Source organism: Sceloporus occidentalis, unplaced genomic scaffold (assembly GCF_023333645.1).
Source record: "Sceloporus occidentalis isolate IW3139 unplaced genomic scaffold, rSceOcc1.0.p SCAF_1, whole genome shotgun sequence".
In the NCBI taxonomy this organism is placed as follows: Eukaryota; Metazoa; Chordata; class Lepidosauria; order Squamata; family Phrynosomatidae; genus Sceloporus; species Sceloporus occidentalis.
Window position 1 is genome coordinate 168,591,194 of NW_028316981.1, and position 18,481 is coordinate 168,609,674.

Sequence of the window (18,481 nt, forward strand, 5' to 3'; positions counted from 1 at the left end):
ATGTTGGCCAATAGCCTGGCATTCTGGGAGATGAAGTCCAAATCCCTTAAAGGGCACAGTCTGGAGTGATGTTTTTAAAAAGACTTTTTAAAAGCATCTTTTGTGAGCCACCTTGGGTCCCAAAAAGGCAGCATATAAAATATATATACGTACATATAAAAAGGAGGCATATAAAACACACACACACACACACAGGCATATATACTGTACAAATATATATATATATATATATATATATACACACACAATATACTGTATATAATAAATATTATGTATAATTTACACATTATATATATATATATATATATAAATATTTACATAATTTACACAATATATATATTCACATACGTTACACAATATATATAATTAATAAATATTTACATTCAAAAGCTTCTGCCCCCTGCCACGCATGCGCACTAGGGGCGTGAGGCTGTTTTCCTGCCCGAGAGGGGGCGTGGCCGTGTCATGGCTCCGCCCCTTTCGTTGTGACGCCAGCCAGGGGTGCCGTAGCGACGCCAAGAGCAGCAGCTCGAGCGAAGGCGAAGGGCCGGCTTAAAGGAGGGTTAGAGGCAGGCGTCGTCAGGTGTCGGTGGAGGGAGGTGAGACAGCTTTGGGCGAGGGAGCGGATTTGGGTCCGAAAAGAAGGCGGTTGGGGGGCTGGGGAAGGGAGGGGAGGGCACAGTTGACACTTATGGCTTCATGTTGTGGTTGAGTGCCTTCCAGTCCTTAGCAATGGTCCCCAAACTGTGCCCTTTAAGAGATTTTGGACTACAGCTCCCAGAAGCCTCAGCTACGTTGGCCAATGCCTTGGGATTCTGGGAGCTGAAGTCCAAAATTCCCTTAAAGGACACAGTTTGGGGACCACTGATATATAGGAGTATTATAGTACCCCAAAGTGTGCCCTTTTAAGAGATTTTGGACTACAACTCCCAGAAGCCTCAGCCATGTTGGCCAATGGATTGACATTCTGGGAGCTGAAGTCCAAAATCCATTTAAAGGGTACAGTTTGGGGAGCACTGCTGAGGGGAACCTGCCACAGGGTTTTCTTGGCAAGGTTTGTTCAGAGGGGGTTTGCCTATGCCATTGCCAGCCTCTGAGGCTGAGAGAGTGTGACTTGCCCAAGGTCACTCAGTGGGCTTTAATGGCTGGACAGGAATTTGAACCCTGGTCTCCCAGAATCCTAGTTCAGTGCTCAAACCACTACACTACACTGGTTCGCATGCGCTGCTGCTGCTGCTGCTGCTGCTGCTGTTGTTGTTGTTGTGTGCCTTCAACTTGTTTCCATCTTATGGTGACCCTAAGATGAATCTATCATGGGGGTTTCTTCAGTGTTTGCTGTTGTCATCTTCTGAGGCTGAGAGAGTAATAATAATAATAATAATTATTATTATTATTATTTAATAATAACATTAATAATAATGATAATAATTTATTATTATTATTTTATTTGTACTCCGCCTCTCCCGCAGGATTGAGGTGGCTTACAATATAAGATGAAATACAGTATAAAATACAACATAATATATATATATATATATATATATATTTAACCCCCCCAGAAAAAACCACTATACTATATAACAAAATATCAAGAACAATTCAAACGGTTAAAATAATCAAACAATCAAGCCAGTCAGAGATGAGGCGATGGGCAATTTGGTTGTTATTTCTTATTATCAAGATGGAGAACCAACAACGAATTGACAATGCACCACATCAGTTAGAAAGTCACAGCTCAAAAGGAAAAATAAGCTTAAAAGGACAAATAAGACATAAACATTTAAAAACAATCCTAAAAGGACAAATAAGACATACACATTTTAACACAATCCACATTGGGCTTGGTTTTCTGCACCTGCTCTTTCATCGTTACAGCAGACATGCCAGGTAGGCCAGGCACAGAGATGGGAAAGAGAGAGCAAGACCCATTGAGGGACTAAGTGGCTCAAAAGCTCATGCTACAGCTTCTTTTGCCCAGTTAGTCTCAGGGGTGCTACCAGATCCCTTTACATACTGATATTCCAGACTAACATGGCTATGGACACATCTGCACTGCAGAAATAAAGCAGTTTCACACTGCTTTTGCTGCCATTACTCAATGCTATGTACTTTTTTTCTGTTTTTAATGTTGTGAAGCCACTTTGAGTCCCATTCCTGGGTTATAAATATACTACTACTACTACTGCTGCTATTAATAGTGGAATTCTGGGGTTCGTAGTTTTGTGAGTTTCTCCCAGCCCTGGTGCCACAATAAACTACAAATCTCAGGATTCCATAACACTGAGCAATGGCAGTTAAAGCAGTGTCAAACTGGATGATTTCTGCAGTACAGATGCATCCTTTGTTTCCAGCTCTCTTTAGTACCAGCAGGCACCAAGTTGTGGGAGGTTGCATTTTGTCATGTTGAAGAGAGAGGCCCCGATTAGTGCTTACAAAATGGACAAAGCTGTGCGGAAAGCAGTGCGCTTGATGCTCAATAGCCGTGGCAGAGGGATTTCAATAAGCAGGCTTAGCTCTCAACCTGGCAGTGTCCCTGATACAGAGAATAGTTGTGCAACAGGAGGAACATCCCCCCTCCCGACACACACACATACATAAAAACATACAAAAACACGATTGGATAATTTAGCCTGAATGCTTTTGGGGGGGGGGGTGAGCCACACGTTAGCTGTTCAGCGTTAGACTAGCTGACCTCTTTAAGGTGGGGGTTTCACTTCTCTGTCTCATGATATGAGTCCATTTTGTGCATCAGGGTGACAGTCCAACAGAGTTGTTCTTGTTCAATGGAGCATGTAAACATCTTCATATGGAAGACAGTAGATCTTAGGGGCTCTACTGTTAGAATCATAGAGTTGGAATAATAATAATTATTTATTTATTTATATCTCACCTTTCACTTTCGAGGATCTAGACGGGTAACAACAGTCTAATATAACAATTTAAAAACAGTAGTAACATAATCCCAATCCCCTAGTCCTCCCTCCTGCTGCTAAAATACAAATAAACATCATGCTATATAATAACAGTAATAATATCACACATTACACCCAGTTGCATAGAGAATGCAATTAGGAGCATAGGAAAAGAGTTTACAGGAATGGTCATAGGGAGAGACAGTGGGTAAGTGAGCAGTTAGGTTCTCATTTTGGAGGTTAGCCTGGGAAGGCTCGCTGGCTGGAAGAGATCCGTTTTTATCGCCTTTTTAAAGGCCTCTAACAATGTAATTTGGCGGATCTCCTCTGGCAGGTTGTTCCCAAGGGCCATCCAGGCCAATTGGTGCATAATGCAAGAACTTACAATTCTGCCATGCAAGAACTCAAAATCCTGACGGATGGCCATCCAGCCTCTGTTTAAAGACCTCCAAAGAAGGAGACTCCACCACTCTCTAAGGGACTGTGTTCTGCTGTCGAACAGCCCTTACTGTCAGGAAGTTCTTCCTAATGTTGAGGTGAATCTCTTTTCGCGTGGTTTGAATCCATTGTTCTGGGTCCTATTCTCTGGAGCAGCAGAAAACAAGCTTGCCCCATCCTCAGTTAGCATTACCACTTTATAGATGTGTTTAATTTATGAAAATGGCAAATGAACTGCTCTATGCTTAAGAAACTCCATTTTTAAAAAAAAAATATTAAAATGAAGATTTTAAAATATCCTTAAAATATCAAACATTTGGGCCAGTAAAACCATGAGTGGTTTAAATGAAAATGCTTTAAGAAGCTCAAAATATGGCAACGCTGGTACACAGCTGCCATCAGGTGGCAGGGAGTTCCATAGGGTATATTCTAATACACTCCAAGAGTGTGTATAAATAGATTCCAAGCTTGTGTTGAACCAGCATGGGTACTTCTACTGATGATGGCCCTCCTGGGAAACTAGTAAGTAGTTGATAATAGAGAGGATGTGCTCTTTGAATTGAACCCAGGAAAAAGTGAGAGCCAGTGATGCTTCATGAACATTGTGATAGCATGATCCACACCAGACCATAGAAAAAATATTTTTTAGCACATAAATGCCAGAAATCCTCAACCTGTATGGCCCTGGCTGTGATAATAACTGGCAGCCGTGGTGCAACAACAACAATTTCTCCAAACTCTGCTCCAGTCTGGCTGCTGCATTGTGCACCAATTGCCCCAATTTGTTTGTTTTGGGCCAGGCTGAAAGGTTGCCCCTCATGGAGTCACTCCATTTGGATCTGACAAAGGGTGCGATTGACTGTGGCTGGATCTAATTTTTCCTACCAGGAATCTATGTAGTTTGCACAGCCACTGAAACTGCTAAAAGGGGTTTGTAGCCACTGAACTGCCTGTGTGCTTATAGTTGTCAAAGGGGAGGGCAGCCCCATCCAGACTGGCCAAATGCCTGAATTTACATCTAGGGAACATTTCTCCTGGCCTCTAACTGTTAATGGGCATAGATAAAAAGTCATTCCTTTTCTCTGCTGATTGTTTTCCTATTTAGGGAAACCTAATGTTGTGAGGGGGTGTATTGTGATATGTTGAGGGCTCAGCTAAAGCACGGGAAGTGAAATGGGAGCGTGCATGTAGCTTTCTTCCATTCTTGATATTCTTGGTCATGGTCAAAGCTTACCTGAGTCTTGAGCTCTTATAGTTGTTATTGTGTGGTCTTTTCCGTCTCTATCATTCTATGACAAATGTGAGGTAAGGGCAGTTGTGCAAACCTGTCTGTTTTGTGCAGGTCACACAATTCTTTGTTAATTATTGGTAGTGCCTAGTGTAGAAGTGGGATTACCTGACTGCAGAAATGTGATGGAGCCACCTTTTGAGTGTGGTTGGCGAAAAGCTTTGCTTTTGTGGTTTTTTTAAAAAAATCTTCTGCTTCATTCTTAATTCCAGGACTCGTGGGGTTCTTCCCCTCCCCACTAGCAGTTCCAATGGGGTCTTCACATTCTGCAGCCACAGGCTCCTCCTGCTCCAGGCAACAGAGAGAGGAGGATGAAGATTTGCTGGACAACAAGGATCGGGAGGAAGACATTGCCAGGTTCCCGTATGTGGAATTCACTGGCCAAGACAGCATCACCTGTCCTTCCTGTCAGGGCACTGGCTGCATCCCGACAGGTAACTCTTTATGTGCAACTAGCCTTTCTTTTTCTTCCAGGAGAGAATAAGTCCCTATCAACGGTGCTTCTTAGACCCTGTGCTGCCAAATGTTTAAGTCTTCAGCTCCCAGAATTCCTGAGGATTGTTCCTGCTGGCTGGGACTTCTGGGAGCTGACCTCCAAAATAATAGGAGAATCAAAGGCTGAAAAGTGTTGCCCTACAGTTGTAAGAGCTAGTGTGGTGACGTGCAATAACATTAAGAATCCACAAAATAGTGATACCTTTATTGGGACAACTAAAATGTATAAATAGCTGATACGAGCTTTCAGAGCTCTACTGGCTTCTTCATAGGTAAAGGTGTTAAAAATCAAACAGGAGAAAGAAAAAAGTTGCAGTGTTGGAGTCATAGCTCTGGGAGACTATGGGCCTGAACAGACAGGCCAAAATAAAGCTGCTTTGGGCCACTTTGGAAGTGTGCTGTTTAAATGACCCGCGTCCTAATAGGCTGGAAGCCACGCCAAAGCCATGCTCCAGTTCTAAAGACTGAAGCGCAGCTTTGGCAGAGCTTCTGACTTCTTAAGATGCATGTGTCATTTAAACAGCATACCTCCAAAGTGACCCAAAGGAGCTTTATGTTGGCCTGTTTGTTCAGGCCCAAAGAGACCATAGGAAACATAAAGTCCAGGAAATGAAATTCTTGAGAAATTCAATATTTTCTGCGAAAGAATGGGGTGGATATCCTTGCACAGGATGGAGACAACTTGGATCTTAAAGGTGGTTTCATTTTGTGTTGATAATGGAGTTTAAAAATTATTTCTCAGAGGTTCAGTAATTATATTTGAAGCAAAGTCTCTCTTGATCAGACTGGTGAATGGACTTGGGACTTGGCAGTGGCTTCCCCTTGCAGCATATATTGTCACTTATACAGCTTTGATCTCTCTTGAGTTGAGGGTATTAAGCAAATCCCATGTCCTGAATCAATCACTAGCATGGTGTTAACACTTGGCTTTGCCCCTTCCTCATGAGCCTACAAAATCTTCCTCCAACCCATGTCATGGTTCTCCAGCAGTTCTGTGCCCTGGGTGCCAGTTTACCTCAAAAGAAGCTTCCTTCCCCACTGCTTTTGAAAGCTTAGGAAGCTGCCTTATACAGAAACACACCATTGGCCCATCTAATGCAGGACTATCAACCCTGACTAGTGGCAATGGGTCCAGCATTTTCGCCAGGATTGTTTCCTATTCCTCCCAGGGTCTCCCATCCCAGTACTGTCAAGGCCTGACCCTATTTAGCTTCCAAATCGCACAGCTAGTTGAATCTCTTTAAGTATGTTAGATTTGGCCTAGATCCAGCTCAGCAGTCTTTTCCTGGATGCTCCCTGGAAGCCTGCAAGCAGTAGCTGAGTGTTGTGGCATCCTTTTACTCATGTTCCTCAGCAAGTGGTACTGAGGTAGCCATTGTGATATCAGAGAACAACCAGTGACATAGAGAATATCTAGCACTGGTAATTATGTTTTTTGCTTTCTTCTAGACCAAGTTAACGAATTGGTGGCTCTGATACCATACCATGACCAGAGGTTAAAACCTCAAAGGACGTAAGTAGAAAAGAAAGGTCAGACTCTGTTTCTGAGCTGTCTGTACTTCTGTCTGAAAAAAGAGATTTCGTGGCCAGTACTGAATCTTATTACTTGAAAGATGGCTTGCCCCAAACTACAAAGGTCGGACTCTTTTCTAATTGTAACTTGAAACGCCTCCTATTTTATGTGAGTTCCAGTCAAGCATTCATACATTTACATGCTACTGACTGGATTCCAGCATTTCTAATAAAATATATTTCCTAAATACATTTTACCTGAGTACAAGTTAGATTATTTTCAACATACCTTGTATTTGGAGAGAATTCCCACATATGAAGTAACCTTTGAGCTTTCCCCCTCCATTTGCCCATTGTCAATACAGAAGAGAGAGATGAGATTTTGCCTTCTTGGTTTAAATACAAGTGAAGAAGGGTTTGTTTTAAGCTTTATATCTGTAAAAGCCTTTAAACAAAAATGGGGTTTTATGGTACCTTTAAAGACTGGCAGGTGTATTGGGTCATAAGTTTTCATGGACAACAGCAAGGGTAGGGAACCACTTTCTGCCTTGGGGCCAAGTGCACATTCAGATAAGTTATCAGGGGCCGTATTCTAGTGCTGGTGAATCCAGAGGCAAAAAGGTGGGATAGAAAATGTCAGCATATATTAGCTTCAGGCTGCCACTAAGCCTTAAGACAGGCATTACATCCTTTCAGAACGGGGATAAACTCAGGCTGCATCTGCACTGTATAATTAATGCAATTCGACACTGTTTTAACTACCATGGCTTAATGCTATTGAATTATGAGATTTGTAGTCTTGTCAGATATTTAGACTTCTGTCAGAGAGCTCTGGTACTACTACAAACTACAAATTCCAGGATTCCATAGGATGGAGCCCTGAGTTAAAGCAGTGTCAAGGCTGCATTAATTCTGCATTGTGCCAACAGCCTCATGCAGAAGCTGAGAACCCACTAAATGATAGTGCCATGGACATCTTACTTGTCTGTTGAAAGAAAGTTTGGTCTGTTTGTTACCAGCTTCAACATAGATCCTGTAAAAAGCCTATGTTGTCAGGGATTTGTGTCTCCAGAAAAACAAATATGCACCTTAGAGGGGTTAGAGGGGCTTTTTAATGATGTAGGGTGGTTGCCTAGGACTTTTGTTATTTTTGATTGGATATGGGGGGCATAATCTTTGTGTTGAGAGGCATGGATGGATTGAATGTAATATTATCCTCTATGGAGAGTTACATGCCTTCTAATGTTTTTTTATAAAACCAAGATGGCTTCCTGTTTATGAAGTGCGAGTCTGTTACCAGGAGCTGAACACAGAAAGAAAGCTGGCTAACAGTTGGTTTGGTCCTTTGCAGGAAACTGTATGTCATGGTGTCGGTGCTGCTGTGCCTCTTGGTGTCGGGCCTGGTGGTCTTCTTTCTCTTTCCTCATTCAATCCTTGTGGATGACAATGGCATCAAAGTGGTTACAGTCTGGTTTGATGAAAAAAACTCCCTTGTAGTCCTCGCTATCACGGTAACAGCCAAGTGTATATAATTAATGTAGCTGGAATTCCCAGGTTGGCTATAGGAATATCTATGTTCAATGGTTGTGTATCCTCTCTCCACTTCTTAGGCTACTCTCCGGATCAGAAATTCCAATTTCTACTCGGTAGCAGTAACCAGCTTGGCCAGTCAAGTGCAGTACATGAATACTGTGGTTGGGACGAAGCAGATTAACAATGTCACTCATATCCAGCCTCTGAGTGACCAGCTGGTACAAGCAGTTCTTTAATTCATAAGAAGCTGGGAGTGTGTGGGAGGTGGGATGGAGAAGGGGAAAGGGTATGATATTTTTTAAGAACCATGGCTTAATTAATGTTGCTTACATCTTGCATTTTGTGTCTTTCTAGGTGAATTTCACTGTGAAGGCTGAAATGGGTGGACCTTTTTCTTATGTATAGTAAGGACTTCTCTGTGTTCCAACCATAGTTAGGCTTTAGGCTATTTAACTCAATCTAATGGTAATCTCTCATCTCACTACTTGCCTTAAGTAGTTTGCTGCCCACATGTCTGATGGACTGCAACAGTTCCCTTGCTACAACAGCAGTTATACATATTGAGAGCACAAGTTTTGCAAATAGACACTGTATAATATCAACATAACACTACATCTCAAGCTTTGGAGAATCATGCCTCTTCCCACTTTGGTCAGATTTAAAAGGTTCTCCACCGCATGCTTTGTACAGCCAAAGCAAGTATCATCTGTATAACCTCTTGGCCCTTCAATAATCTTGTGATTATTTGTGATTCCTGGCTCAATAAGTTTGTGGCAATGTGAATGATTTATAAACTTTGTTTTGAATAACAAAGCATTTTACTTGGCATTCAAAGAGAAAATGTTTTCCTAAAGAGTTTACAAAATTAAAATTCTAATTTGAATTAAACTCTAATTTTTAAATTAAATTTTAATTTGTGTGCCTCAAGCTTCTGAGAGCCAAAAACGAAGTATGAAGGCATTGCTGCCCCCACCAAAGTTTCCATTACCACCCCAGCTTCCGCACATCTAGCACAGATGTCCCAGTTGATATCTGCTAACAGTAGAAGAATTTGTGCAGTCCAATTCCTCATTCTTCAGAGGATGCTGGCACATCTTCAAGGAGATGGCAGCATTTCTGGCATTTGCTGGTCAGGGTCTGCATCTGTTCATGATCTCAACAGCATTTGGGGAGCTGAAGCTGAATGAACACAGGGTTAGGGCAACTATCTCATGCCCCATATTTCCTCTTGACAATGGCAGTGAATCCATTATTCTCTTACCACTTGCTGTAATGGTGACCCTCATAGTTGCTGTTGGAATATCTTATTTTTACCTGCATATTGAGCAGACTTTTCATAACTGGGGCACACTACATTATAGGCATGCAGCTCAGTAGAACTTCCAGCTTTGCTACTTGTTCAGGATTGCAAAAGTCAAGATTGGGTGGATGGATGAAAGCTTTGCAAGCCATTGTATGTAGCTGATCTGCTCATGCTTTGCTTGGTGAGTCACAAATTGTGCCATATCTTGAACTGGTTCTGTTCTGAATTTCCTTTAAGTGGTGCTTTAACTGGGAAAAACACACAGGCTGGAATCCTGTTGGTTAGTTTCAGCTAAAGTAGACCCATTGAATCAATGAAATTTACCTGTGTTGACTCACAATTCATTAAGTGTTTTCAATAGGCCTACTCTAGTTGGGACTAACCAACAGGATTCTAGCTGTACTGGCACAAATACTAAATATGTATAGTCTAAATGGTAACCGGGTCTCTTACTGGGGATGAAGGTTAGATGCTGCCGCATGTTATGACTGAGGTATTGGAAGAAAAGCCTTCAGGCTGGAGATCATAATTCACTTCCTAAATATAGATAAAGCAGATCTTATTAATCAAATTCTATCAAAGTATGCAACATACTGTAGTATGAGGTGTAGTTTTTGCCCTGTGATTAACATGAAAAGATCTATCAGGTTGGTTTTAATTTTGAGCACTTGAAGTTTCTTAAAAATTTGTTTCTGTATTTTGGTCTCTTCTAGCTTCTTTTGCACACTACCCAAGATCAGAGTGCACAACATTGTGATTTTCATGAGGTAAGCATCTCTTATATTTTGCTGTTCCTCCTGAACTAGAAATAGTTTTGAGAGCAATTCACAAGTCAAATTTCATCCTGATGCAAAATGCTCAAGGTAGTGCCCTGTTGTCTAAGTGAGGTTGGTAAAATGGTAGGGCTCTCAAAGGGATGTATCTTTTTGAAGGAGCTATACAAGCGAAGACTTTATATATGTCATGCTAAAATAAATCTAAAGATTTTGAAATTCAGGCAAGCTGAATTCTGAGACTTTTTGTGTAACTTCTGCTGTTCCTCCCCCCCCCCCCCCCCACTTTTCTAGTCTAAAGGGTAAGGACAGTGAAGGCCTGACTCCAATCACTTTTAATCTTATTGAGCTTCCTCAGCAATCTTTTGTTCATCAGTCTTTGGAATCTCCAGGAAGGATATGTGCCAATGGTCTGTCTCAGTATAGGGCATTCATGTGTCCTCAAATGAATCCTTCTAAGTATCTCTTCACAGCTTGGAAAAATTAGCTTTTTGGTTTTCAACTACCCAGCTCTCCAGTATGGACTGTAGAAATTCTGTAACTTTCATGAGCAAGAAACCTGAGTTTAAAGAAGACAGTCATAAATCAAAACAATTCCTTCTCCCCACCAAGTGGCTAAGATGTTCTTGTGAAACTGTGCTGTGGAACGTGGGCAACCATGCAGCCCTTTTGGAGGAGAAAGACTTTTCCCCAGGGGCCCATTTCAGTATGTGTGCTACTAACTGCTTGCCAAAAGACGTACAGCTGCCAAGTTATGGTGACTGGAAGCACCACAGCTAGGGTTTTATTTTGTTGTAATCCCCAAAATAACTTTTTCAGGTTGCAGGCAGGCAGGTTCTCTTTGTTCTTCAGGCCTGCTTAAATTTTTTCCTCAGTTTTTGTTCCTGCATGACAACACGGGTGTACTCTGTTGTTCACAAAGACACTTCAGAGGGTCCTGTTTGAGCATTTCTCCAAAGTGGGAGATCTGCACACTAGACAACATTCACCCAGTCCCATCAGCCAGTATGTTGTGAGCTGACTTGGGTCCCAACTTGGGAGAAAGGTGGGATAAAAATAAAATAAAAATACTTGTGTAAAAATTCAGGGTGCTCCCAGACAAACAGCATTGTGCAACTATTCCATCCTTCTCTCCTTAAGGTTTTTTTCCCTCCTGGTAAGAAAAAGAGAATGATGTGGGGAAAAATAAGACAGCTTTAAATTGAAGTCTGTGTTGTCTGGGCCCCACTATAAATGAGGTAGGGCAACTGTGTAAGATAAAGAGTAATCTGGAAGTACCCCAAATCTAGAACATAATTGTTTTTAATTGGACAGTGTAGATATGTTCTCTCTGAATACTATTCTTTCTACTTTCAGGACATCTGTGAAGATCTCCTACATTGGTCACATAACTCAGAGTTCCTTGGAGACCTATCATTATGTGGACTGTGGTGCTAATTTCACAACTGCTCTTGCTGGTCCTCAGCCCCCAACTCTAGAGAATGCAGCTCAAGGAAAGAACAGTTTAAGCCCACTGACATATTTCAGCAATGAGAGCAGGTTGGGTTCTCCTGCTGTGTAAACTGAGGACTGCTTACTCTGGGATTGTTTTTGTTTGGGAGAAAAGGTGAGGTTGCTGCAGCCTTGGGCAAAATGGAAGGTATGTCTGGGCATGTCATACTTAGACCATATTCCACTGACAACTGGACTGAGCCATGATGCTGTTCTGAAGAGGATGTTTAGTTTCTCCTTGGCACCCCACCCAAAAATACTCTCCTCTGCTTTGGAATGCCAGTCTGTGGCTAGCATTACTTCAGTCCCATTTGATCCTCTTTGTTTTTCAATGAGGCCATGTCCAGTTTCTCATCTTCTCTTTCAAATGAAGCGAGGACACTTATCTCAGTATTTCATCCCTTGTTGTGTAAGGACACGAAGAATGAAATAATTCCCAAGTTGATGCACCTTCCTTCAAAGGGACTGCTCACCAAATGCGGAAGAGGAAGACATTTTGAGCTTGCTTCTCATGTAGGAGTGTTATAACTCCTGCCCTGCTTATTTTCAAAGGGAGAATAACTGGGAATATTTCTAGTGGGCAGTTTGTGGCCATCCCAATACTATTGTACCGTACCCTCCATCAGCCCTAACTACCATAATCTCTAATGATAAGGGAAGATGGTAGTTCTTGTTGAACATCCTCTGGAAGGCCACAAGTTGCTTACTTCTGCTGTTACTATGAGCCGCGCTGAAAGAAATGTATTCTGTAGCTGTTACAACCCGGTTGTGAGAGGAAATTCCAATATATTCAACAGGGCATTTCATGGATGGAACTCTTTAAACGACTATTGACTTTATCAGTGGTGTGTTTGGTATAACACTTTGACAGGCACACTGTTGACTTCCACCGTCTTCTAGCATGTTTTGATTTTCTTTCCTTTTAAGAATGAGTGCCCATGAAAAGCTGTAGCTCACTAGATCTTTGTGTTAGGGGAAACCTGCATGCAAGTGAGCACTCCTCTATCTTGGTACCTCTAGTTTGCCAAGCTGGGAAACTTTGTGCCAGTTTTGCTGTCCCATGATGTTAGAATAGAAGTTCTTTTGGTTTATTTCCAGTAAACAAAGATTTTTTCTCCTCTAAATGAGAAGTGAGAAACAGTGAATTCTTATGCTGGATTCCAACTCTCTTCAACCTTGGCTATGCTGGCTAAGGCTGATGGGAGTTACAATCCAGCAACATCTGGAAGGCTACACATGGTCCACTGCTAGTCTACATTTCCCCCCCTCTTTGTAAGGATTAAGATGGGATAAGTAACTTAATAGACAGATCAAGAAAATAACATAAGAATTAGAGAAGTGTCTTATAGATCTGTGATTGATATTACTAACCCTCTTTATTTCAGATATGAACTAGAATAGTTCATCTTTTGTTTTAAACTTCTTCAGTGTTTCAAACTTTCTGCTGCAGTATGTTTTCCCCCAGAAGTAGAAACCTATTTAAACTTGAAGTGAATTTTAAATCTATTTTTGCATATCTAAATGGTGGTGGGAGCTAATATTTGCTTAGAATCTGTATTTTCTGCTTGGAAGACAGTGTGGAAAAGAAAATTCCTGAAGTTAATAAACTTTTTAAGTTGTCCCCTTTGACTGGGGGCTGCTGATCTTTCTCTAAAATCTGTGTTATTTGAAATGTGATTTTCTTTAAGTCCTCAAGTGGAATTGCAGAAGGATTTGTTCCAGGTCTTACATTAAAAGCTCCTTTAATAAACCCAGCTATAAGTATGGAGACTTGTTGGATGGAGAAGCTTGTATGGTATTCTGTATGTTAGGCTTCACATATAAGCCTGGTTCTAATCTGCAATATTGTTTGGGCAAAACTCCTAGCATTCCTCAGTTGATTGGGGCTGCTGGGTGTTGCAGTCCCAACACCTAGAGGGCTGCATTTTTGCTGGGGAGTGCTGCCATTATTATGTTGCATTAATGGGTATGGTTGCTAACCAGCCAGAAAAGGGGCACTTAAAATGCTGCCTAGTGATACAGCTGTGGCATGCATGCTCCATTAAAATAGCATACTTATGCAGCAAAAAAACCCACCCACTGTCAGTATATTTAGGTGATTTGGGGTCTGATTCATAGCAGTTGAGATGGTAGAGTTTTGATGCAAGAATATCTCCACTTTTGGTAATGTTTTAGGGTAGCTTTCTCTAGAACACCCCCCCCCCCCAAAAAAAAGTAGTATGTCTTGCCATCATCTCAAGTGTTTGGAGTTTTGGCTGGACATTTTAGTTTGGACAGTGTTTTATTATATTTAACTACCTTTAAAGGTTTTATGATTGTGTTGTATTGCTGCTTGTGTTTGTATGACCATTTTAGTTTTATCTTCTGTTCATATTGATTGCTATAGATGAAGAGTGGTGTTTAAATAGCCTTCCAAGTACCGTCTCAAAATGTCTTAGCCTGGAAAGTAGTTGTCATTTCACGAATTTGTCTTTGGCACTCCTACCTTTATGGCACTGCCATCTCCCTTGGCCAATTATGTACAGTATTTTTAGTTTCTGCTGACTTTTGTAGAAATTTGAACATACATAACTCTCCCGTTGAAATTAACAGCTCTCTAGCCATGGTTGATCTTGGCCAGAAACTTTTCCACATTTGTAAAAAAAGCAGCTAGATGCTAAAATGCATTTATATTTATGGAGTTGTTTCTTTCCAAAGTTCTGAATTTCAAGCTAGGCCTTCAGAAAGAAGACTGAAAGAATTCCTCCTTGAAATGCTCACCTTTCTTTGTTGGACCTTATATTACTAATCTAAGTAATCTGCCACAAACTAGATGTTAGGGTTTTTGTTTTATTGTTGATGTCTTGGGTGAGACACACCAGTGCAACAAGGGAGTGGAATTAACCAATTAAATGCTTCAAGCCAGGGATGGGAAATCTGTTGCCCTCCAGATGTTCCACTGCAGCATCCCTCAGCAGTGGCTGTGAAACTACAGCAGATGGAAATTGCAGGTTAGTAACACCTGTGGGACCACAAGGTCCCCTTCGCTGCTTGAATTCACCTGTTTACTCTTGCCCTTTTTCCTGTTAGTTGGTAGGCCTTGGTCTGATGGTGGATCTCACTCTGGACTGGACATGTCCCTCTCTTCAAGTTTCTGAGATCTTGTGATGCAAAAGCAAAGGTAGAAGTGGCAGCATAGTTAGCTAACCCTGCATTCCTAGCATTTGCTCAACCTTTGTATCTGGTCCTGTTTTTTTTAAAAAACCCACTTTTCTTTACTCTTGTTTTCCATTTTCCGCTACCAACATTATTCAAGGTAGCCCTAAATTCTAATCCTTATTCTGTCATGAATGGATGAAAAATTGATCAGATTAATTCAATGCCGCACAGCTGTCACAAGAAGGAATAACCGGTCATTGTTATTACATCTTCGTACATTGTCACGTACTTACAAGTTACAATCCAAGAGATTACAACAGCTGCACAGGGCCAACAGTATCAGCTCTGGCACCTCCACATTGTCCCTCCCAACAACCCCCCACACCTCTCCCTTCCCCAGTTCTGAGGCTTGCACAAGAGATTCTCCCAGAACATTGTGCTGAACTGCCAGGCCAAAATGGCATACATTACATTCAGTCTTCAAGAGCCAATTTGCCTTCTTTCCCCTTAGGGCCACAGACTCTAACCATCAAGGAAGGGTGAGATGGGTCTCCAAGGCCAAGATAGAGGGCAGCATCCTTTCTTCTCTACTTCTTGATGTCCCCTCTCCAGCTTTGTTCACAGTACCCTGGGGAGGAGGCAGCAAGAAACAACAGGCCTGGCCAGCTCCTTGGCACCAGGCCCTTCTGCTTACACCTCATGGATGTGGGATAAAAGTCTCGTGCAACATGGTCGCCAATACATTCATGAGCTTTTCCCAGTTCAGAAGGAAAAGAAGGCCTGAGGCCTCTCAGCTGTTGTAGCCTTAGTGGACTCATGCCTCCTTGCCTACAAGCTTGGCTCCAGCAGGTAGAAAACCAGAGCCCTAAGGAATAAAGCCAGGCTGGATTTGAATTGTGCACTGCAGGTCAGGGCCAGACACTGCAGGGGTTTATTCTGCCCAAACCAGATTGGCCCATGTAGGGGTAGGAGAGGGAACTCATTGCATTACCCTGATCGCAGATTTGAAATAAAGCCTGAGACCACATCACAACCACACGGACGCCTCTGCCACAGCAATGGACAGGAGGCCTGTAAACACTTGCACCAGGAGAGCTGCCAAGCCAGAGAGAAGGATTTTATCCTCCCCCAACCCCTGGCTCTTCAAATAAAGCAATAAATTAAAACAGACACAGTAGTCAAAAAAGGATGGAAATCCTTGTGGGGCGGGTGAGAGAAAAGGTGCTTTGTACAAATCATCCTGAAAAAGAAAAGGAATTGTTTTAAAATCCAGGATCTGTGTTGCTTGCAGGGACACCACCTCATATTTTGGGCTGGATGCTCAGCATCCAAATGAGATAGTGCCTGCCGAATCCCTCAGCGATGCCCAGTACCCACCTCACCATGGCTCTGACCCCCCCCCCCAGGACTGGCCACCAGCTGCTTCATCTTTAGCTGCCTCTTTGAACTACTCGCAAGGGTGAAAGATTTCTAAGAACAATGAGGAGGCGGCAACCTCCTTGAGCCTTCAATGGAGCATAATAAGATATATAGCTGTCTTTATTTATTTCAGTGCAAGGCTCAGGTCCAGGAGCCTGAGGAGAGTTGGCAGAAGGAATGTGTTTCAGTGCAGTTTGGATAAGGAATGTGTGCTGCTGCCAGGTGATGAAGGAGTGATCCTGAGTCTGCCTCAGGGAGAGGCAAGGCAAGTTGGGATCGAACACAGCAGAGGAGCACCTGCTGATGGGTCTTGGCTTAACACACACAACAAAGCCTCCAGTGTCCTGGACTGCATGGGAACATGTTATGCTGGCAGTCTGAACTACAGCCTCTCTAAATGTCAGTCAGAGATAAATGTGTCACAAAACAAATGTTCAGAAAAGAGATTCTCCCCATGGAATAAAACAAAATGCTCTAAGAGCTAAATAGGAAGTCTATCCCTTCTCCAGAAGAACAGGAGGTTGGATTTTTTTTATCACTAGGGTACTCCTGGTTACCCTCCACACTTTCTCTCCAGAGTCAGCTCTGGGCTTCTCATCTTCCCCATATTGCTGAAAAGAAGACCCAGCTGATGACAGAAGATGGACTGCAGAATGCAGGAGGCTTGATTCGCTCCAGCTTAGCTATCTCTTATGTTCCTTCATTATGGCATTGAGTGGGGTGGTCTTTTCCCTCATCTCTGTAAATGTCTCCTGGAAAATGAGGGCAGAGAAGGTAGACAGAAACTTTTTCTGTTCCCTCAACTTGATTGCACTCTTTAAGCCCAGCACCTTGAACCCAGAGATAATTGAAGTGAGCTAAAGGATGAGCTGAGAGGAAGGGCTCACCTAAGCCAAGCTAGTGGCTGCAAGACTCCCCCTCAGACATTATGTCCCTTCACCCTCAATGCCAGACCTTCAAGGCTCCTTCAGCACTCCCTCCCCATGCCATACTTTCTGGGCCTGCTTTAAGCTGGTTTGTTGAAGATTGGTCACTGACCATTCCAATAACACTGATTTACATTCCACCTTCAAAGCTTGTTACAAACACAGAAAGAAAGGGAAAAAACCCAAATAACTGCTTGCTCCCCTCATTTCTTAAAGTCCCCCACTAAATGGGAAGATGACAAAACTGTCCTGAGCCCTGCTTCTTCCCTCTGAGTGATGGGACACATTGCTCTTGGATTTCTGCAGGCTTCTTCAATGCCCCCCCGGAGAGATGGCTGTTGCCCTGGAGAGCAGCAGAGCAGCTCAAGGCCTGGCAGTCGGGAGAGCTGTGAGCCACTGAGACAGTCCAGGTGGCAGCCTGTGCTAAGCAGAGCCATCGAAGCAGGACTCTGGATGGCAACCGCCACATCTTGTTCATGACAGGAAGTCATGATCCCAGCTCCCTGGCATATGAGTCCAGATGCCTGGAGGAAGTGGAGTCTCCCTACGGAGAGGAGGCATCAGTTATTGCACCCCCATTGGCACCACTGGGATGGGGAAGAGGCTCCTCCCGGCATGCTACACCAGGGCAGTTCGGGCCTCAGTCCTTCCCACGCTGGCGCTGCTGCTTTTCCGGCGCAGGCCGGGGGTGGCGATAGTACTGTAGCCTTCATTTGGGCAACCATGTTGCAAGAGGATGTCGATGCACTCCTGGCTTCCAGATCGGCGGGCATAGAAGAGGGCTGTGTGCCCAACAGCATCCCGGGCCTTCACATCAGCACTATACTGTAGGGAAAATAATGGTTGAATTGAGTTAGGAATTTCTAGAGAGGTCTTCCAGCTCCTCAGTGCAGGCATACAAAGGATCCTCTTCAGGGCTGGAACATTAGGGATCAGTGCATCCTTAATAATAATATATTTCCCAGCAGAGAGGGTGCCTGGCCTCCTGAAGTCTGGGTTATGTACCTCCCATTTGCTCCTGTAGGCAGGGACAAAAGAAGACCGGCCCCCATATAGGGAGGAGCTAACCCCCCTGGGCCTCAGTCTTGTCCTGCCTACGCTCCTAGTAGGACACGAATTCTCCTGCCAGCGAATTTCGTCCTTGCCGCCAAAGCGGTATAGTGCGGCTTGCCTTGCCTGCTCCCTGCTCCCTCTTCCCCTGCCTTTCCCCCTCTTCGTGGTGGGCTATGGGAGACGACCCTAGCGGCACGGGT

General features: G+C 43.1%; 2 protein-coding genes across 3 annotated transcripts in view; one reads left to right on the plus strand and one right to left on the minus strand.

Annotated features, from left to right (window-relative positions):
• Positions 1–504: 504 nt before the first annotated feature.
• LOC149322692 (transmembrane protein 106C-like) lies at positions 505–13,488 on the plus strand. The gene is made up of 8 exons (XM_089481666.1): positions 505–599; positions 4,851–5,072; positions 6,583–6,646; positions 7,997–8,156; positions 8,256–8,396; positions 8,533–8,582; positions 10,195–10,248; positions 11,611–13,488. Exons 2-8 carry the CDS (start codon positions 4,889–4,891, stop codon positions 11,813–11,815), a joined length of 858 nt encoding a protein of 285 aa, XP_089337792.1. The 5' UTR covers positions 505–599; positions 4,851–4,888; the 3' UTR covers positions 11,816–13,488.
• A 1,644-nt stretch (positions 13,489–15,132) lies between these two features.
• LOC149322693 (arf-GAP with GTPase, ANK repeat and PH domain-containing protein 1-like) overlaps positions 15,133–18,481 on the minus strand; it is an 88,161-nt gene continuing 84,812 nt past the window's right edge. For both annotated transcript variants that reach the window (XM_089481679.1, XM_089481678.1), the window contains one exon: positions 15,133–18,053. In XM_089481679.1, coding sequence (XP_089337805.1) covers positions 17,847–18,053 — 207 coding nt within the window. In that variant the 3' untranslated portion in view covers positions 15,133–17,846. The remainder of the gene's footprint in view (positions 18,054–18,481) is intronic.